The 23,130-nt window shown below is 36.4% G+C and overlaps 1 protein-coding gene across 1 annotated transcript in view; it reads right to left on the reverse strand.

Annotated features, from left to right (window-relative positions):
- The window catches only part of NRXN1 (neurexin 1), a 472,728-nt gene that overhangs the window by 414,815 nt on the left and 34,783 nt on the right, over positions 1-23,130 (reverse strand). The window contains exons 2-3 of the mRNA XM_009894822.1: positions 13,004-13,442; positions 3,077-3,460 (exon numbers count right to left, since the gene is read on the reverse strand). Coding sequence (XP_009893124.1) covers positions 3,077-3,460; positions 13,004-13,442 — 823 coding nt within the window. The remainder of the gene's footprint in view (positions 1-3,076; positions 3,461-13,003; positions 13,443-23,130) is intronic.

Consider the following 23,130-nt stretch of genomic DNA (forward strand, 5'->3'; position numbering starts at 1 on the left):
ACTGTGTTGCAGCCCACAGAGCCATTTTTACAGCAGAAAATCACCCTCTGTGTCTGCTGTCTTCCAAATCACACACTAACTTTGCTTCTCAAAGCGACAGACGATACAGTCCTGAGCCATGCCAGGAAACATGTGAACAATCTGGATCATCAGTAATCAAGTATTCAGATTTGCTCTCGGACCCTGTTTTATTTACCAACATAAATAGAGTGGCAATATCCTGCCCTGAAAACACTCACCAATATATATGATTTTACTCCTATAAATTGTGTGAGTATTCAAATCTATTGATGGCTACTGATTCAAATTTTAACTTTTCATTTTTGTTCTATTTACAGGCATACACTCTGCTAAGCACTGTTTGTGTGTGTACTATGGCAGCCACCTTCAAGTCGATCTGGGCCCAAAGCTGCAGCCTTGGTGAATCACAAGGAACCTTTCCATTAATCTGATGGAAACTATTCTTGATATGCAGTTAGTAATTAGATAATACCTGAATAAAAGTTGAAGTGATTCCTCCAAATGTCTACACTGGTATTATTTCAGGACTGAGGTCCTAAGCCACACTGTAAAGGTGCTCGAACTTTAATGCACAGGACCAATTAGTTAATTTAATCAGAGATGGAATTACTATAATATTTTCACCGCATGATCCGCCATGCCATCTATCATCATACCACCTGTATTTTTCTTTTTTGAAGTTTTTAAGTATCCAGAAATAATGCAAGGAATAAAAGCTACATTACTTTAATATATATGTGTGTATGCAGGTGCGTCCACAATGTGGACATCTACAAATGCTCCTAATTTAAATATATCGTCTCCTCAGAAATGTCACTTTGATAAATCTTTCTTTGCATGCCTTTATCACCATTTGATGAATTTACTCCTGTGCATTGTTCCTAGCCAGCCAGTCAGAAGTAGACACCTGCAAAAGGCTTTGCCGAGAGGCAGTCACGTCACATATTATGATCCACAATCAAAGTAAGATAGAAAGCCAAATTATATTGCTGTGACATCTGTCCGTCCATCTGCTGTAGTTTCCATAATCTACTAAAGCCAATCTACAGATTATACTGATGTTTAACCTTACTGAAAATCAAGAATAAAATCAAGAATAACTTGCAACAAGACAAAAAGTACATGGATATACAAAAATATTAAGTATATTGAAATTAAGAGAACTGAGTTGTGTTCCATGTTTTTTGTGCACTGATAAGCTGACCAACATTATTTCAGATACTGCATTGTACACGATACATCCACAATATGGATGTTAGTACTCCTATTTTAGGGGAAATAGCATGAAAAATAAGTGACAGTACTAAAAAGTAGCTACGTGCTTTTGTTTACTGAAGATACCTTAATCACTTAACATGAAGTTAAATATTCCAGTTGTTCAATCTCCAATACTTTATTCTAATGCTTTGTTTTCTTTGTGAAACTGTATTGTTTGTGGAAAGGAACATGTTCCTATTTTATTTAAATTAGTTTGAACAATTTTAATTGTGTTGCTTATATCACCAAAACCAAAAGTTTATCAGTTACTGCATATGGGCAGCAGTTACAATAACTTTGTGTGGTCGGATGCCAACACAGTGCTTTCAGAATCCCAAAAGCTATAATCTTATTAATGCATGACCATTTGGGATATGAATATTACTGGAAGGAGATCTCCTTTCAGTGTAGTTTCCTCTGGAGAGGGAAACCCAAGAGTAGGAAATGATCCCATACTGTCTGAATTGCCGCACATATTTCTTTTGGACAAGAACCAAATATCATTGTAAAGAAGCCAAAAACACCACCGTAGTACCACCATTCCCACTAGGGGAACGCACAGGCAAAAATCAGGCTCTATATTGGAAGACAGATAGAAATAAATTATGAGAAATAAAAAAGACAAAGGTTTCTAAATAAAACATTACCACCTGTCAAATATATTTATGAGAAATTGCTATGATGAAGCCTGCTTTTAAGTTCTTTGCATATCTGCATGTGGTTTTCGTCTCTAACGCACATGTTTCCTAGTTCTCAAGTTGAAAAAAAGCAAATCCTGTTTTTACTTCTGCCATATGCAATAGCAGAATTTTGCCACAGGGTGGTACACCAGACATGTTTAACTGAAAGCTTTTGTAATGCATCAGACAGCTCGGTTATGCCCTCTGCCAGCTTCACTCCACCAGTAACAGAACAATCTGGAGATCTCAGAATAACTGGCCATGAGCCAAAGGCATATATATTCAAAAATAAGGCAGAAGAAACAGAAGAAACTGAGAATCTCCTTCCAAATGCTAATAATATGATGGCATTAATTCTACACAAATGCACATGTCTATTTACATACAACTTAAACATTCATCAGGTTTTTATTTTTTAAAAAATACATTTTTGTTTCATCTTACTAACTAGAAAAATGAATAAAACTGTCAACATCTGTCTTCCTTGCTACTATCCACCTTTTCAATTAAATAAATGGGGTTTGTCAACTTTACACTTACCTTTTCCAGGCAAGAGGGAGACTTAGTAAATTAAGATAAATAAAAACTGTTTCCTTGGGTACTGGGATCTTTAAAAAGAGTTAAATAAGAAATATTGATTCCTACACAGATTCTTTTGCTTTGACTCATGGCTGAAGTTCTAGGCATGGACTTAAGTGAGACTGTGGAATTCAAAAGTAAAATGCAATTAATTTAGTAATACAGTAGTATTGACATAAAAAAGCAGAGAACAAGACCTCTGTTTGGAATTAGAATGTGTCCACTTAGTAATGCAATAATAACTGAAATAACTTTCACAAAGCTTTTCAGAACTCAGCAATGTATGATGAGACACAAAAGATGACATTTTCTAGGAGACATTTCGCAGTGCTGTCTATCAGTCAACTAATAATTATTTATGCATCTCAGAAAAATCTTTCATCTAGGAGTTCCTTCGTTCAGTCTAGAGCAAAGCTCCATCTCACATCAGGTGAAATCAAAGACACTTTATGCCTCAGAAGAACTAATGATATTTTACCATTTTTAATCATTGTGCAGGATTCTATAAAGTAGAAATGCAGCCATCTCATGGAACCTACCTCTTTCGCATGATTTGCCAAGGTACCCTGTACCAGAGCAATCACAAACGTATCTGTTCCACCCATCCCTGCACACACCATTGTTTTTACAGGGGTTGCTAAGGCAAGGTTTTGCAGTTTCTCTTGAGCATGAGGGTTTTACTCCAGCTGTACTTTGAATTTCAGCCATCTGTCGAATATCTTTGCTTTGACCATCAATAAATAAATCTCTAATGCAGCCGACGTATCCATAATTGAGAAGTGCTGTCCACACCTCCGTTGGGAAGACGAGGCCTGCTTTATTTTCTGGTAAGCCTCCAAGGTACAAGTCATCATCCAAGTCAAGGATTTCACTTTCCCCTGGTGCAGTATATGGTGTACGTAGTGTGTTCACAGATATGGTCCCTGAGAAGAAAAGACAAAAGCTGCATGATTTTCAAGGCATTTAAAAGACTTTGGTGCTGCTGTTTTACTCATTAACCTACATGACACATGAGCTCCTGGCAAATATCCGTAAGTGAAACATAGATATTCCATTTGTACTACCATACAATAATAGATACACTTCATTGTTTTAATTGCAATGTAGTACAAAGACTGTCAGGAAGTGAACAACAAACATTTATGCACAATACTGCATGGTAACAATATAAAAAAAAGTCAAAACCCACCTTACCAATCTTGTAGGGGGAAGGGGAATGCATTTCAGACTTATTTTCAGAAATATCCTGCTTGTGCAACAGAAAAAAAATAAGTCTCTTCACTACCTCATATGTGGTTCAAAGCATTAAGGCTGAGATTGCATTGATAGGTTGTAACCTGGGAGGCAAATCTGTGTCTTTGGTTTGGATCCAAAGACACAGTGTTTTAAAAGACTCGCACCACTTTCAGTGGGCTTTGGAGAAGACTTTTTTTTTCTTTAAGTGCAGAAGGAAAATACTCTCATCAGCTGCCAGACAGGCAATCATTAAGAAGATAGTGACGTGCTCCTAGAGGGAAAAATCAATGCCTCTGACACTTAACTCAAAATGTGTGCACGTTACAAAGAAAGGGAGAGAAGATGTACACAGAACCTCAGGAAATCAGAAATATCTTTCCCATTTGAATTTAAAAGATAAAAACAAAATTAAGCCTAAAATAAAGTTGTTTCTGCAAAGTGTCTGAACAAAGGGACTGTAATCAACTCTAGAGATCCTCTGTTGTACTTTAAAAAGTAATGAAGTATGCAATTTTTACAATTTGAATAGACAAAAAACTGAATTTAGTATGTGGAGTCACAGAATATACTTATGTTAACCAAATTTAATTGCATTTACTAAGTAAAATCACTTGAAAAAAGAATCTTCATGTAGATCTTAACAGAAGTGACTCCTTACCACTCTATATGGGTGCAAAAGCACACAAAATATAAATCAAAACATTATATGGATCACCAGATTATTATGCAGCCACATTATGCAGCACTGTTATCCACTGGACACACTATTAAAAATATATTAATGGTGAAAATACACTGAAGTATCACATTTACCTCAATGTATTTATCATATACATAAAAGTAAAATGATTCACTATTTCCACTGTCAGCCTGACAGATTCCAGAAGATAATGCTGATTATCAAAAATACTTCTACTGTGGTGGGAGTGGTGCATAAGAACAATACATTCAGAATTTTTATAGCATAAATACTAAAATGTGAGTTTTAAGCAAACAGGCAGGTCAGAAAAAGATCATTCTCTTACTTGGATACATCCTAAAATTTAGGCTTCTCTTTTAGCAATGAAGAGGAATCCTGTGGAAGCTACCTATTTTGTTTGTTCTTTTGTTGGATTGATAGGTTAACTTCAACAACATGGACAGAATGAATAGCTGAACAGTTTGGACCTTTAGTAAAAGCTCTTTGGGGTAGAGGTCTCAGGAGATCCAACTCCCATGTGAGACTTGAGACATATGAATTTAAGAAGGGCTGCATACTACTACTACTACTACTGTCTCCCTAGTATCAGAAGAGATCTGAAAAGATAAAACAAAGGTTTGCATAGCGTTTGTGCATCTTTATGAGCATGTTTAAAGAATGTTTGAGGATGTAGTCAGTTTTTCCTTTTATGTTTTATCAGAAATGTTTTCTGTGTCAGTTGAATAATCACAGAGACGTAAAGTGAACTTCCAGTCTTAACTGTAAGAAATAGGCATGTTGAACCAAGATCCTTTTTCTACCAAACCTCCACCTTTTTAAAACTGATAGGACTATTATATTTTGCTAACTCTAAATATTTGTATTGCTATTCAGATTCTTGAAGCAAAACTTGGCACTCGTATGGAACACTTGCTATAGATTCAACCTTAACATCAAACCTCAAAATGTTTATGCTTGTTAATCAGCTACCTCAAACAAGGAGACCTGTGAATGATCTGTTAAACCAACATAGCTAACTTTTCTAAGAGCATCCTAGTTATCAAGAAGGACTGCTTACAGACAGTAGGTCATTTCTCCTTTTTAAAAAAAAAATATTAAAGGTGCTGTAAATACTGTGAGCATAAGCATGACTTATATTTCTTACTGCATGACTTATATTTCTTACTGCTATTGTTGCTTTCTCCCACCTGTTGCCATACAGGCTAATTTAGGACCAAATGCTTTAAACCTACGTTCAGGCAGCACTTGTACCCACACAAGTTAATTCAGCTGCAGCTTCTGACCTCAAGCTCAAACATTTTCACTGTGATGTTTTCTGCTACACAAAGATACTTGTGTTTTCAAGCTATCCATGATGCTAGAAGACATCTAGGTCTCTGTTTCTGTTACAAAAAAAATAAATCAACTAAGCTTTGATGGCTTTCAGTGTATGGGAAAAGACAGGTAAATCTCAGCCAGTGTAGCTGTAACATTACCATGGTGGTTCAAAAATGTAAGTTTTGCAAGCACAGAAGGCTGAGAAAGATGAATGATAAATGGAACTGTAGATCACCACTACACTCTGGCAACTGTGAATTATAGTTAGGAGATACATTGAAGCAGGAAAATTTTCTTCTGTATGTCATAAAGGATTACCCTGGAGAGAGATTAAGTATTATTTTGAATAGATATCAACATCTTAAAGAAGAGAACCTCTCCCCTCCCCAAGAAATGACACCCCATAAAAATACTCCTTGGGAGAAGCCCTCTGAAATCTGAGAGTAATCATAACACCTAATGACTGTGGGTAGAAAGACATAACAGGCAACAACTCTTCTGTACATCTTTTTCATGTTTTGGAAGGCCATGGAACACCCATTACCCAGCTGGACTATCTCAAATTTACTTCTGGACATATCCATGACACTTCAGCTGACCTACATGCTGTGTGTATTACCCTTAATCAAACAACTGTAAGTTACCTTTATTTAATCCTTTTTGTTGAGGGCTACACTAAGTCAAATAGCATCTGCAGAAGACTCAAAGCTTTAATAAATCACTCTGGCTCAGCTGTTATGTAGGAGCTTGACCAATATATCATATTGCACACTGTCTAGAACAAGAACTATGGCTATAATAAAAATATGCTTTAGTCTAGCTAAGAGCAGAAGACCCATGCCTGGGCACCAAGAGTTTCATGCTATCAGTTACCAACTTCTCCTAGTTTCTGGCTAAACTTCTAACAGCATGTCAAGGGGGGCAAACAACCATCACTGCTGTTGGTATCCAAATTACCTCTTACGTATTTCTGATAGGTAATGCAAACTTTACTCACCAATTGCTTTGTAAAGGCAGGTGAAAAAAATCCAAGAGAAATAAGGAGGAATGAAAGATGACTTCCAAAATACATCAAAAATTACGTGGGTTTTTTTTTTAAATATCATAAAAATACCAGCAAAACTCAAGTTCATAAAACATGGGCCTACAGAATATAAATAATGGGTTTATAAACACCTTCGGGTTCACAATGCATCCAGAGCTGTGACACAGAGGTAGAGTGTGCTGTTTCATCTAGCTGTTGGGTTTTTTTTTTTAGTTTTGTTGTCTGTGCGCTGGTTTTTATTTTTTCTTTTGTGTGTGTGTGTTGAGCTTTTTGTTTGGTTGGGGTTTTTTAAGCCTGTCATCTTTCTTGATGTAAAGTTTTCAAGTTCTACTGAAACCCTCTCTCATGATAATGGCAGATGCTACCACAGGATCCAAGGATAGTAATGCACACCCCCTTTACTGAATTTCATTCCTACTTTCTCTGGGAATTATAGGCAGACTAAAAGGAATTGTTCTGTCCAATCACCAGCATGCTCCAATCCATTTGGACTTTTCTACTTAAGAATGTGAAAAAACATCACTTTCCAGAGAAGCAGGAAGAAGGGAAGCTAACGGAGTGTACAAATGTTGTACGTGGTCAGCACAGGAAAAGGTTAATAATTTTCCCTGTACAGATAATGTAACATCAACCCTTTTCACACCAGCGTTGCCAAGTTGGATAAGACAGGAAAAGAATGGAACACATCTTGTTTTACAGATGACAACAGACAATATAATATGATGAGGAAGCAGCAGATTCAGAAGAGCATTGGCCTCTCAATGGAAAAAGAAAACTATAACCTTAAATTGTAACATCTCTGTAGTAAGAACCATCCTTTCAGTTATATCTTTGCGTAGTACCTAGCGTAACAGCACCCATAACCACATCAGGAGTTAAACCATTTCTTTTAAAAGAGCAACACTGAGGCAATAATGTCTGCCACGAAACAAGCAGCTTCCTTGCAAAGTTCTTTTAATACTTAAAGTAAGAAATATTGTCTGTATTTTACCAGAAAAAGAAGAAATGGGGAAAAGCTGATACCATTTGGATTGTCCAGCCTGAAAGAAGAAAAGGGGGACAACTGAAAGACAATTTATTTAGTCTGGGAAATTCATGATCTAACCTCAGATTCTAAGAACAGGTAGCATTTCTTATCTCCAGAAACTGGACATACATTTAAGGGTCCTATAATGACCTGTAGGTGCTTTGATCTTATAGCATTTCACCTGAGAGCAAAATGCAATTTAAATCTTCAGAAGCATCTTTATACATTGGAGGAATGGTGAGAAAAACCAATGAAATAGTGATTTTCAGCAAGTACTATTGGCTTAATGGATAACTGATGTGGGTAGTTCTTCAAAAGGAAGAGTCAACAATGTAAGTCAACAATAAAATACATATCAGCAAAAATGAGAAATATATTGGGAGGTATAGAGAAGACTATCATACCACTTTAGTGAGCACTGGTAAGGTTTACCATGAACTCTGGGAAAGATGCAGATCCACTGAGGAGACTGCAGAAGATGTCAATAAAAGCGGTCAATAGCTACAGAATATGACATATAAGGATAGGAAACAGCTAGGGTTTCTTCGTCTATGAAGAAAACTGGATACTGACATAATGGCATTCAAATCATATAAAGCATGGAGCTATGACACAGGAGAAAAAGTGTAGTGTATTTTGTGCTTGCTGTGAACGAGGAAGTGATGGCCAAAATGGTGTGTTTGGCATACAGAAATATTCAGTTTATGAATGATGACATGGGGACATTGTACGGCATCCACTGCTGAGGTAACTCAACGCACATCTGTCAAGACTGATGCAAGTACATTATTACTACTTTCACTGGAGGAGCAAAACAGAGGAACTCTCAAGGTCACCCCATCTCAATTTTTATATGAGCTCATGAATAAATGAAAAACACTAACAGGTTCATTGGAAGAATTTTCCTTAAAATGCAAGATAAACCCATTATCTCAAATATGTAAACTATTAACATTTATTGAAATAGGAACATGTAGTTCTGGCAGTTACTAAAAGGCTGGACAGATTGGGGAAGGAGTATATAGAAGTGTACATTTGAAAAAAGAACCTGCAACAACAATGCATGTAATGGATATCGACAAAGCACTACTTACAGTGAGATACTGATTATAGTTAAGCTCTAATTACATACTCCAGCGATAATTTCTGGTATTTAAGCTGAAAATCTAACTTTAGTTCAAAATTTTAGTGACTTCTTAGCCCTTAAATGCTACCTACCCATGAACACATTCTGATACATTCTGTTTTGCACTGCCATACGCATCTGGAGGTTGACGAAAAGAGTAAGTTTCCTCTCTGATTTCACTGTCTAATGATGATTTCCAAAGGATGAATAGCAGTTTAGTCAAAAACACACTTGCAAGGTTATCCTTCAATACGATAAACAGTATAACAATATTTTAAACAATACTTAAGTATCAGAAAACAGTTATTAAACCAACTCTACTGTGTTACAAGAAAAACTGTGAGCAGAGACCTTTACAGCTGCTTCATGGTGTTGTTTTTTTAGTTTGGGTTGGTTTTTTTTTTCCCCCAATTCTTTTATTGCAGAGTTGGCAGTACTATTAAGAGCAGAACAGACAAACATTTCCCTTAGGTATGAGTTAATGAGCCTCTCCAATCATATTCATTATCTCAGCAATTTACTGTTTCATAGGTCTTTGTATAAGAAACAGACATATTTCTAAACCTTCTCTCAGTTCTGGTCAGTTAAATATGAAGATTATAACTACAGCTACTACAACTATTCCAATCTCTGTGCTTACCTTATGTGGCCTTTTTCGTTGCTTTTTGTGCATATGAAACACATTTTCTTAGTAAGAAACAGTGAAAAGTCAGAGTAACATATTCTAAATACACTTCACATCCTGTGTGTTAAAGCATAATATAATAGCTGTGATAAGGACTGTGACTACAGCATACAGTCCATGGCCAAGCCCAGGGACATATGTAGAGCAGTTATGAAGCTGCCGTTCTTCGCAGGAATTCAGAATATCCATGAATACTGGAAAGGAACTCGCTCACATGACAAGACACAGCAATTGGTACCAGGTTGGTGTCCTTTGCTATACGCTTAGCAAAAAAGGTAGACTGCTGGAGAACATGTGTTCCCTTTCCTCTGCCGCATATCTAGCAAGAAAGATGGGCCACTGGAAAAGGTATGAAATCTTTTTTTTAACTTAACACTGGGAAACAGGGCCTCAGGAGTTCCTTCTCAATGAAGATCTGCTTTTTAGGTAAGGAGGCACTCAAAAGTAGGTCTTACAGGCAGAAGGATGGGATTCTCAGGTGAAAAACTTCAATAAGAACAATAGGTCAAAAGTTCCTTCAGCAAAAGAAAATTAAAGGGCACCATCTGTTCCCCCTTCCTCGTATTTCCCAAAATCTGAGGGGATCAGCAGAATTACTAGGGAATAGGGCCTGGATAAACGCAGTTTAAAAATGCTCACTTATTCCTCACATCTTCCCCACCGCAGTCCCAGACGGACAAAGGCAAAGTCAGTAGTTTAGTGTGGATGCCCTGTGACTGAGAGTCCGGAAGAGAGCAAAGAATGAAAAATAAATCAAGTACTTGCTGATCCAGCTACTATGAAAGTCAAGAAAATTAGCAAAGCTCCTTGAGAAATGTCACAGCTTTATATTATCTGAGGGAACCACCCTGCATTGGATTTGAAGGCTAGGAGTAAAAGGTTGCAAGACAAAACACCACTTTAAAAAAAAAAAAAAATCACCAGTTATTTGAGCTACTTATTCATTAACAGGAGAATCTCTTCCTTGTACTTGATTGAGGAGTACTTAGCAGCAACAAGAAAGTCTCAGAAAAGCCTTTTTTTTTTTAATACAAGTTGTATTCATTGACTGATGCAATAATTCTGAAGGTAAGCAAGTAAAAGGCGATCATATTTATATTATTTTGATTAGAGAAAATAAAAAGTTTCCTGGAATAGCAAAGTGGATTTTATTATTCATGGAAAAAAGCATAATAGACCAACATGCATAAGTCATGAAGAAATAATCTAAACCTAATACATTGGTACTTCCTGTTCCAATCAGAAGAAAATAGGAACATACAGTTCATTGTTTATTTTAATTGTTAGGGCAGTTATTTTACTTCATTAAATCTGATGGTCTAAGATACTACTTGGCCAATATTCTCACTGAGAAAAACAACAGCATTGCCTCTATTTTTGGTACTTCTCCTAGTGTAAAGTATTATTGCATGTATTAAAATCACAGCAAGTCTTTGATGTCTGGTTCAGATTTCAGCTAAAAATTCAGTTTGTCAATCCATATGCCTACATATTTATTAACTATTCCTGGTAATAGTTAAATGTTTTAGGGCAAATATGTACTATGGTCAGTTTTCAAGAGTGACACGGTAAATAAACTTCACCCATCTTGATCACAGGCAATTCATCAGCTGGATTAATTTTTCTTTTCCGTATATATTTGACTATTTATAATTGCCTTTGTTTGGGCTGGACTGGCCACTAAAAACAGGAATTCCACTTTAAAATAACATGCAGTCCTGATTGCCAGGTCTGTATTGCTTCCTAAAATTAGTCTACATTCTTGCTGATGTCCATCAATAGTGTTAAAGAATTAAATAAAGTATGCCATAAACTCTCTTAATGGCAGATGTGAGCTACAGCTTTTGTGAAGCAATGAGAGTGCAGAACATATCTTTCTTTAAATGTAAACCATTGGTATGCATTTATTTCTTTTCTTTATAGTTGTGTTGACTTTGGATGTAAGAATAAACTTTGCTTTCAGTGGAGTCCCACAGGCATGATTATTACAGGATTTAATGCCTCATATGAATCACTGAAACAGTACTTAAGAAGGAAGCCTGAAATGAAGATTGTAGTATAAGTAATATAACCACCAGATATTCAATTGCAATTGAGGATTTTGAAAAGTTATATGTTTTGTTGTTTGGGTTTTGGGGGTTTTGTTTGTTTTGTAACCTCAAGAAATGTAAATAAGCAACTGACATACTATAAACAGAAAATCAAACTCTCTACAATCAGAATCTGAAGCCACACTGCCCAGGAATCAAATCATTATTTTTCATAATCCTAGGGCAGACTTATCAATTTATTTTTGTCTGACTTTCAGCATGGATTTGATCGAAATCTTCAATTTAAACCTGCACCTAAGATTCCCTTGATCTGAAATCTGATTTGTAGATAGTAAGAATGAAAGTCATAAAACAAACTTTTTGGGGGTGAAGTTTCAGAAAGAAATTATAAGTGCAAGTAATGGAAAAGGAGCCACCAGAAGGAAGGAAGTGGGGGAAACCTCATAAAATCCAAATGAAGAGGAGTTTACATTTTTCAACACTCAATTTCAGAGTGTACATAAACTTCAGACTGGATAGTGATAGGAAAATTCTTTGATGGACTGAATTAAAGACTCAGTACATTCCCCCCTACCCCCAAATCCGGGCATGAACTACAGGAAAGATACCATTGAAGGACAAATCCATTCTATTAACAGATATTGATTATTTGCTGAAAGACAAAGACAGTTTCACTAGTTAAATGCATTTTATGCTATAAGAGATTTCAGTAGCATTAGCAAGAGTTTATGAATTCTTCATTTTTACCCTTTTCAATGAGATCATTTGTCAAGTAAACTACTATAGAATACGACTCATACTGACAGAACACAGCAAGTCACTTATTTCCATTTCTGCTGATATGTGTTGTTAGCCATTCATTAGCATATCATTTAATTACGCTGAGATCTGCTGACATGATTGGAAGGTCTGTGTTGTTTCTGTGGGCCAACTATTCCCTACATTGGAGATTGCTTTCAGTAATCCTTTTTTGCTTTACTTTTATTCTTGAAACTTGCCACTTCAGCTATTTGGTGTAAGCAAGCACAGAGGGAGATTACTGTTTGTTTTTGAAGTACACAGCACACCTTCTTGCAAGATTAAGTACCTGATTACCCAATAAATGTTAACATAAGATATTTTACTCTGTAAATCATTGTATTCTGCTACCTGACAGTAATGACTTTTTATATATCCCTTATTTTTCAGATGATGCACAACTCAGTGTTAACATAATAGGTACCCAGAATTCCCTCAGATAAAACATGAAAAACTATACTGAATATTAAAAAAAGCTCACCTGACCGTCCATCCCGTTGAAAATCCACATGGTACCATTCACCATCATTCACCTTCTTCTGCAAGGCTTTTATTTTTATAGTACCAGACCCCATGTCTAACAGTAGGTAGAGGTGGCCATCAAGCATCTCAATGGCAAAAAAGTCAACCTTCACCATCTGTGGGTGTTTGGCATCTTTTTGGTGCCTTGGTTTTCCATGACTGAAAAGAATCAGGCCATTTGGCTCAGTTGTACGAAAGTCAAACGATATCGAGCCTGTTTTCTTGGCATTCCACTTTGGCAAAGAGATGAAAGACTCTGGTGTTTCAAATGTGATTGGATCCAAGGTTGCAACATTCTCACATTTAAATGCTACAACCCCATGAATCTTCATTTTAGGATCTCCTTGCTTGGCAAGTCGAGATAACTCCAACCTGACATCGTTATTTTTATATACAACCTGCAAGCAAAGCAGAGAAGTTATTAGAAGGAACTTGACCATTTTAACCAAACAGCTATAATCCTGAATAGGCATATTATTTAAAGGATAATAGCGGTGGTATATGAATGTGATAATTTACATACACACAAAATTAAATAACTATTTTCATTGACTAATGATTTAATAATAGTTTTCACTAAACCAAAGTTGCTCTAAAAATATCCCTAGAGTTATTTCAAACAATCTGAAAGAATCTGCACATAATTTATACTATCAGTCGCAAATTAGCTTGCATGGCCTTGATTGCTTAAAAGCCCTCTTCATGCAGCCATTCTGCTACGTTAGAGAAGTATTACATTTCTTCTTCCTCTAAACCTTTTGTCACTATCTTAACTCTTCTGTTCACGTACAGAAAATGTACCAAGGTCAGATACTTTATAATTTAACATCTTTTCAGTTTGTCCTTGGGGCTGAGGAATAGTAGCATCCGTGGTATTCATGAAGCTATAAAACAGGGAAACCAGTATCATACAGATCAAAGCAGACAAAGACAGGACAATCTTTGAGCCAGTTCAGTTGGACAAAAAAGTAAAACTACTTATGTATTTTCCCTGACTGAAGACTTTTCTGACAAAAATGAAAGACGTTAAACCCCATTGACCTCCACAGCAAATATTCTTGCTTCAGGCCACATATTTACTCTGCTCAGAGAATCCTGTCATTTCCCAGGGTTCTAGTCTTTATTAGTGTATTCTGAAATTGTTGCTATTTCTGTGTTGTCCAGGATACAATGACTGCTTAAATGAAGCTCCCCAATAGCAAAGGTGTGCACAAGTATTTTCTCAATATTTTTAATTATTCAATAAATGATACAGTCAAGCTAAAATATCACTGAATAGCTGAATATGAATGCATGGTGATAGAAGCTAAAAACCTTCTCTATGTCTCAGGTTAAGCCTACATTAGAAAGCAATTTGGAGCAAAAGCAACAGCTAAGCAGATCAAAGCACTTTGTGCTGAGGTTTCTTCATCTATAGATTCTATACAATTCAGGACTAGACCATGTCCTGCCCCGATCCTGCCTTCCAACTATACAATGCAGTCTGAAGCTGTTCAAGGGGCCAATCACTGGTTTAGACCTTACATCCCTATTGAAGGTTAGAAAGTACTTAATGAGTACTTAGGATAGAGCTTCTGGATTCGTTTCCTCTGAAGCCTAAATTGAACACAGATGAAACCCAGTCTGCAAACTGAACTGACACACAGTAAATGGAAGAGATGGGAGATGCACTGCAGAACTGGGCTACCGTTAGAAATCAAAACACTAGCATAGACACAATCTAATATAGCATACCCCACAAGTGATAGTTGCTATTGAAAGATGGTGTTTAAAAATAACAGGACACTAAAGAGATGATTGATAGATCTACATTTTTTTTTTACCATAAGAATTGTGTTCTTTCAAATTATATCATTATCCACCCAGCAAATTTCATCCCAAGCCATCGCAGAATTATTCTACTACATTAAAAATGTGTCCTAAAAGCTAATAAAAAGCCTATTTCTCCATTTTATTTCAGGGTTCACTACAAACACTGCTGTTCTGCTGCAGTTTTGTCTCCTAAAAACAACAAATAAACCTCACTGTGGATTCCTGACAGCAGAAATGATCCTCTGTCACAGAGAGGCAGATAATATGTGTTGCCTTAAGTGAAGACATCAGAAGTGACTAGAATTGGACTAACTTGTAATCTTTGAGAATAAGGATCCATATTTGCATTTATCAAATACCTCTCTAACACCTCAGAGATCACAGATTAAGCAGAGGAATTTAGAAGATTAGTGGAGAATAAGCACATGCAAGTGATCTCCCATTGGAGTGACTTTCTGTCTTTAAAGTGAATAAAGCCAAAAGGCAGCAGAATGCAGCGAAAAGCCAGTAGCCTAGCAGGCAATATTGCTTAGAGATATCTGGTCTTGTGAAACATTGGCCACTTTCTATGGCAAGAGGGATTTTGGATAGCTTCCACCTCATTTGAGGGAGTTACAGGGGGCAACCTTTCTAGAATAGGCTCAAAAGCATTAAACAGAGACTAGAGGATATGGTAAAAGAAGGAACAAATGGGCTCTCATTAGAATTAAATCATGCTGTTGACAATGAAAGTAATTAAGGCAACAAAGAACATAAGGAGAAAATATTCTTTAATTGCCTACTGAACAAAGGTAGATAGTAGGACAATACAAAGAAGTGTACAAAGAGAATTTCTTGTTTATGGACAAATTCAAATTGTCTGATACTAATGAAAGCTGGTTGATTGAATAATAAAATTAGTAGTTAATAGTTATATTAGAAAAACTGAGCAGACAAAAGGAGAACAAAGCTTTCCTTGATGTCTAAAACAGCTCTATAGGCTTTGAAGTCATTTGCTAACACAAACAATAATTTTTAATAAATATGGTTCAAGGACCTGATGGACAAAGTGCAAAGAAGAATACTGCCAATAATTTTCTCAATAACTCATCACCAGATCTTTAAGTAGCTTAAAGAGGGAAAAATTGCTAGAGCACTTAAGAGGGGGAAATTTGGGGAATTTTATGCCACCAACATTAAAACATTCTTGGAATCCCTAAATATTGCATATAACAAGTTCTTACTTCTGTATTATACAATTAAAACTTTGTAGTTACTGAGATGTGAATGACTGCATGTTATTACATTCAATTGTGGAAACAGAATTAAGTCTACATCTATGTTTTAGACTGTTTATGTTTTAACTTAACTTAAGATGTATATACTCTTTTAATCTTACAAAATTGAAAATTTGGAACCAAATTATCATGGATAATTAGGATTAAAACAGGCATATATGAACCATAACTGAAAACCACCATTGAAAAGAACTGTAAACTATTAATTGAATGCAGCTGGCATTTGGAAACCTGTTTCCTGGTGTTCTGCTGAGATTCTCACCCCTCTCCCCATCTCCCTGGCCGTGAAAGTTCTACTCAGCCATCAGTGAAGCACAGCAAAAATGAGAAAAGCAGTATGTTCACAAAATGAAGTAGTCATTAAATTTCAGGAAAAGAAGTGAACAGTAAAGAATAATTGTGAGGCTAATAGCTGCTTTATAATTCATGGAGGTACATGCTTCAGAATCTATAGCCTCTAGGGCACAAATAAATTCAATTTGTAAATTTACTCATTCATTATTTTCCAAAGACTCTGCTTTTTTTTTTTTCCTTTTTGAGAGCATAATGACAAACGTTTTTAATAGGGCTTATATTATCCACTGCTTTTTCCGTCTAAAACACTCTACATATTGTTCTTTAACGTTAACTCAATACGTTCACCCTCAAATAGAGACATGGATCCACAATTAGTCAAACGAAGGTGATTTGCAATGGAGAAATATTTGAGTCACGTTCACCTTTACTCCTACACAACCCACCGGTGAGTATCCTTGCACCAGTGCTATGTGCTTTCCTAGTACATCTATTGGGCTGGCCCTGCTAATAGGTTGCTTGTGCTCTCACTCTCATACCTGCCCAACAACAATGTAATTTTCCTGTGTATGAAACCACCAGCCCTCAGGGAATTATATCGTGTTATTAAGAGCACCTTCAATTTGTCTTCCATTCACTGTATTCTTTCCTCTTAATATTAAGTAAGGTTCACGACCTCAGTCTTTAAAATATCTAATTACCTCACTCTTGGAAACTGCAAAAGGTCACCTAAACTCCCAAGAAAAAAGGAGCAGTTAGCAATTCCCCACGTAACTTGCAACAGAACTATCCAAAGGAAGGAATAAATTTGTTTTCCAGGAGGGAAAGGGCAAACCTACATATCATTGTACAATCAAGATATGAGCTCCCTTTGCTACCATCTACGCCAACCACACGCCGGGTAACTTATAATGCCACAGTGCTGAGTCCTAACAAATAAGTCCAGCTAAGAGACAGCAAATATTAACTTAAGCTTAGCACTCTCTTTAACATGATCTGTGGTCATCTTGGAACACAAGCAAAATTAATTCATGCTTCCCAAAGATATATCATGTATATAATTTATTGCAAGCCAGGCCCCTAGTATGCAACGAACCCTAGAAATGTATTAAGAATTCACTACAGATCCTGCCAGTTGTCATGGCAGGTACTTTCAACAATAGATGATGCAGTACAGCAGCCAATGAAAATATATTAATATATATAATAATTAATGTATAAATGTATGAATGACTTTGAGAAACGGTGAAGGAGAAAATAAGGAATTTACTGTTGACATTTGAGATGTATCCTAAATACACAATAGTTCAAATATCAAATTAAAATGTCAATATAATAAAAATTATTAATATCAACAAAACCCTACCATTTTTTTCTACTGAACCTATCCCAGAGATTCACATCTTTCTTGGTTACGAAAGAATCCAGATTTCAACACCATTTTCAATTCAAAGTGCCACCCTTTCCACATTAAAGATTTATTTTTGTATTTTGTACATCAAATACTGTAAGTGAAGAAATGTCATGACTCAAATATTTTGGAATACTGACCAACTCTTCTAGCAATAGCCTTTCAATCACCATGATTAAAAGCCTTTAAGTTACTATGAACCATTTCTTTCAAATTACTTTATATTATTAAAACAAAATATGATCCTTAATCACATCGCTAATCACACCACCTAATTTGCAGTATCTAGGTTTCCTTGAAAATCAAAGACAACCCAGGAGTTCAGAGCACCTACATTACGATCTTGCTCTGAAGAGCTTGTCTTTTTGCTTAAGTGAGGAAAAAATACTTTTCTAAGTGCAATTTGAATGAATGGTTGAATCTAGCCACTAAATCTGTTAAAAAAAAAAAACAAAAACCCAAAAACCAAAAAAAAAACAAAACCAAAAAACCCCAAAGCAAAACAACCCAGCACATAAATCCTTGTTACCATAAAGCAGCATTTTCATGAAACCTGGATCACCTAGTGCAAACAATAGCAATTCTCTAAAATGGAGACCAGTATTATCCAAAATGGCTGAGGCAGGTGCTGCTAATTTTATACTGCACAGTGAAGTCAGTGGGAGATAACTAACTGATGTCAGAAACTGTAGCGATGGGACTTACAGTAAGTGAAACCTGAAGCAATGTTACCAGCCTACTTTAACAGCCACTAGAATTTCTGTGCTCATTGAGAACTACCTGGTGCATACAGCGTCACACTGCCCACAAATGCAAAACTGACCATTGAGGGTTATTATGTTTTTTTTGTTGGGTTTTTTTTTTTTTTTGGCATTTGCTGAATGGTTTTGAACTAATCCATGAATGTCACCTTCTCACAGGAGACTTGTCATTTTGCTAATATGCCTCAATTCATTCCCAAGCTCCAAAATGAATATATCAAGGAACAGAATAAACTACAGACTATTTATACAAAACTTAAGGACGCCCAGTTCAGATGTTCACAATAGAGTATATTTCTGAAAACAATGTGAAAGCACACAATATGAATGACAACGGCTATTCAAGCCCCTGGGATTATTCAACTTTATAAATAGGCTTTGTTTTCTAAACACAGAGAAGAGATTAGCAGGTACAATGAAATCTGCAAGGAAACAATTTGTTCATCCCCAAGTGAAATGGTTTAAATTTTCCTGGGGTGGATACACATATGTGGTGGTGGTAGTAATGTGGGGCATTTAGAAAGGGGTTTGTTTTGAGCACCAAAACTAAAACCAAGTGTCTATGGAGTCCTAATGAGTGGGAGGTAAGCTTCAGTACCACAGGACAGGGTTCCACGGTATAGATACATAAACACCTGGAGAAAGTGGTAGCACATGCATTTTGCTGTATTATTTTAGATCAATTAATGTGGTCTGGGAAACTGCTCTGCAAGTTTCAGCTCAAAATAAGCTCAGCTTAATAGAGCTGAGAAAAAAAAAGTGCACGTGTAATCAACTACAGCGCCACAAATTCCATACAATGTATATTTGGGCGTTTCACATTCTCCTACCTCTTCTTCCTGTCCACTCTGAGCATCCAAAACCGTGGAGTGGAAACAGAGCACACTCAACTCCCCATGCACTCCACTAAAATTTGGACTTGGGTCTTCCACAGTGACAGAAAAGGAAAGAAACCCACATGAAGGCTATTGATTGTACATGTCCAAAGGAGCACTGAACATTGCTTAAGTTATCCAATAGGAGAAAAAAAGACTATTTAATGATTTGAAACATAAAATGGCTATATTAGACCTGCCCCCTCTCAGGGCAGTGGCTTTTCAAAAATATGAAATGGACTTCTTCAAGGCTAACATATTGTTCATCTAGCATGATCATATACTTTTGTTCTATTGTTTATAGCTTTAGATATAACAAGTATATCTTAAAATCAGACATAGTCTCCACAGACTACTTGGTCCTACCAGGTAGACAGAAAAGAATCATCAGAATAATTCTTGCTATTAGAAGCCAGGACTAGTAATCCCAGAACTGGGGTTTAACCTGCATCTGAATGCCTCACAGAGAACTTAACTTCTCCTTGCTACTCTGTAAAATGGATACACCGTTTCCTCACAGGGTAGAAACTTGCAGGAAGACTGAAGTTCTTGTTATCAGCATCAGGTGTAGTGGAGCTGGTCCAAAGTAAGTTATATTTACACACACATTTCCTACAGGGTGTCACTCCCCTCCCATTTTCTTTTTAAGGAAGATGGCAGTCACTATGACAAGCAGAGTATGATATTCCAACTTTCTAATATGCAACTAGAGAGTACAGAGCACATTGGCCATTCAAATAGAAAAATAAGATGCATCCTATCTGGTCAAAAGCTACACTCAATAAAAGCTGGACTTGAACAATACACATCAAGGTAAACATAACAGTGTAATATATAATGCCATGATAACGTACTCGGGTAGTGCTTTAATGCCACACAGAATGGCTAACTAGAGACAACAAATTTGTGATGTTTATTGTTTCTGTAACTAAGCAACATGAACATTTTCTGCACTCATCTTTCTTAATATTACAGGATATATTGCACATCAGACATTTTTAAAACTTACATTCACAGAAAACTGACGTACTTATGCACACAAATATAAGTTCCATATAAATTGCTTATTATCATACCCCTGCAAATTCTAGGGAGGCAAATAGATAAAAAAAAAAGGGTAAAAAAAATAGCATAATTATGTGGAATTCCACTACAAAGTCAATAGCCTTCAGTGGACCTTCAGATGTGCTATCTGAAAACCATCACTGCCCTACCTCCAAACAATGGTGTTAAAAATGCCAAAAAAAAAAAAAGGAACAATAAATAGCTCACAATTTGGTGCAGGGAAGATACCTTAACTACTCTAAGGCAATAAAAAGTTGGTAATGGTTACGAACAGTTGTAGAAACTAATCCAGTACTAATAGAGTGAAAGGAATAGGTATGTCATGAATGTTACAGGGCACCGTCCTGAAAAACTTTTTAGTTGCTTTTCTTTAGATTCACTGTGCAGTACTGGGAAAGTCACCTCAGTTTCATGCATCAGTCACCTATTTGCAAAATTAATACCACTGTGATATTTGACCTTCTAGGCAAACTGCTCTCCTCTGCTGGTGTTTCAAACGCTGATCTCCAAACTGTGTTTGTTTCTTTTCTCTCCCACTTTGCCTGAATAGAGACATCTAAAGAGGATGCCAGAGAACGCCTTTTTATGTTCTAGGTTACTGGCATACCGTTTAACATGTCATACTAACAGAAGTAAGAAAAAAATTAACATATTTTTCTAACAACCTTCATAATGGAATTGTTGTGTTTTTCACCCTGCTGTGGACACAAGTCTTTTGAAGATCCCCCTCCCCCCCGGCCCTTCAAGAGACTATTTTGTTATTCTTTGTATGCCCTGCTGTCAGCTGCCAAACTGCTAAATGCTTCTTACTGTGACTGCTATGCTTTCTGTTTTTGAGAAAAGGGTTCAAGTTGTGTCCGTTCCGTACCCCCTCCTTGTTTTTTTTAAACTTCCTATGGCAAAGACTCAGAAATTTCTTGGCAACATCTAAATTGCACAATTTAGGAACAAGTTGGTTCCACAGCAACTCAATTAGCTCCCAAGTAGGAACTAAAGCCTTTACCAAGATCTAAGTCATGAAACAAAACCAAGAGAAACAAGAATCACCAAAAGGAAAACAAAATGTATTATTTGAGGCAAAAGCAGCTTTGCATTAATACATTTATATAAAGTCTAAGGAAGAAAACAAATGCCGTTTCCCAATGACTGTCTTGGAAAAGAAAGGGCTACAGGAGACTCAATTGTTGTGCTGGATTTCAGCTTTTTACTCCCCTTTCTTTCACAGTGCAGCAAGTTACCAAATACTAATTCTACAGAAGAGCAAGAAACATGCTATTTTTCCTCTCTCTTCATTAATCATCCCTGCTCAAGATCAAGCCCAAAGACTCTCTAGGGACTGCAGGAAAGAAGCACTGTAAAGCAGAACACAGTCATTACCTGTTTTAGGGTTCAAGCCTTATTTCTTTAGCATAACTTTCATTATATACTAGACTTTTCCATTCTTTATTACTTTAAATTCAAGGTCAGAAAACACAAAAAAAAATTACAGGAAAAGGCAAAAATAATGTAAGCATAAAAATAAATGTTCTAAGGAACATATCAAGTGTATCTGAAAGCAATATGACAGATGTACTTAAAAAACTAAGTTACCTTTAACTAGGGTAGGAGCTCTATGGGGAAAAAAATGGAAGTGGTCATAAAGAGAGCAAAAGAATAAGCCTCAAATTAAAGAGAAAAGTTAAAATGCACCCAACACAGGATTCGAGTTCGGGAGATCAGTGACCTGAAGACAAATTAACAAAAACTTACTAAAAAAAAAGATCAATTACCAATAAACATAACCCTGAATTTCTGCATATATTTGAACAATTCTTTTTTTCTATATTAAACATGTTCGAAAATATCGACAAACACAATTGTATGCTCCAATTAAATGCAGAACATCAATCCTACGTATTCTTTAGTGAACTGAGGGGGGTTTATTCCACCCCTCACTAGCTTTCCTTCCTTCAGCCTTTCACATCAGTACATTACTAGCTGCCAACATATGGCTCTTCACCTTATTACTTGTCCAGAATAATAAATACCCAACTGGCTTTTTCTTCTCCTTCCCTCTCACTTGCGTAGGTTACTCTTGCCTCTAGCTGAACAGCTAGCTCTTGGCTGTGAGTGTTTCTGGCTGCTTGCTGTTTTGGACTCATCTGCTCCGTTTCCTGATTCCCGGTTTGAAAGAACTTTCTGTTCCACTGAGGGGGAAAATAGCCCTCTAATCCCCGGCTGAAATGCCATGGCTATTGTATGAACTTATGGCCATCCTTCCCTTTCAGCTCTGCTAGCTGACTATCTCATCAGTGAGGTTGGCTTGTTGACAAGCTATGGAAACCTTCCTTCTCCCATTTTGGGAGCTAGCGCAGAACCTAGCCAGGTTAGCAGCTCTCTGATTACAGTTTGTGATATTAATATAGTGACAGCTTATGAAGTTGTTGGCTAAATTCTGCCCTATCCTGATAGGAAAATAATTTAAAAGAAAAAAAAATATTCCCACCCATTAACTACACTGCTAACTTGCCTTTCACTTGTGGAGTGACTGACACATTTCTAGAAGACATCCAGGAAAATTCTTCCCTATCTTCATCTGCAATTTTTTACGA

The sequence above is a fragment of the Charadrius vociferus genome, unplaced genomic scaffold (genome assembly GCF_000708025.1).
Source record: "Charadrius vociferus isolate BGI_N301 unplaced genomic scaffold, ASM70802v2 scaffold411, whole genome shotgun sequence".
Lineage (NCBI taxonomy): Eukaryota > Metazoa > Chordata > Aves > Charadriiformes > Charadriidae > Charadrius > Charadrius vociferus.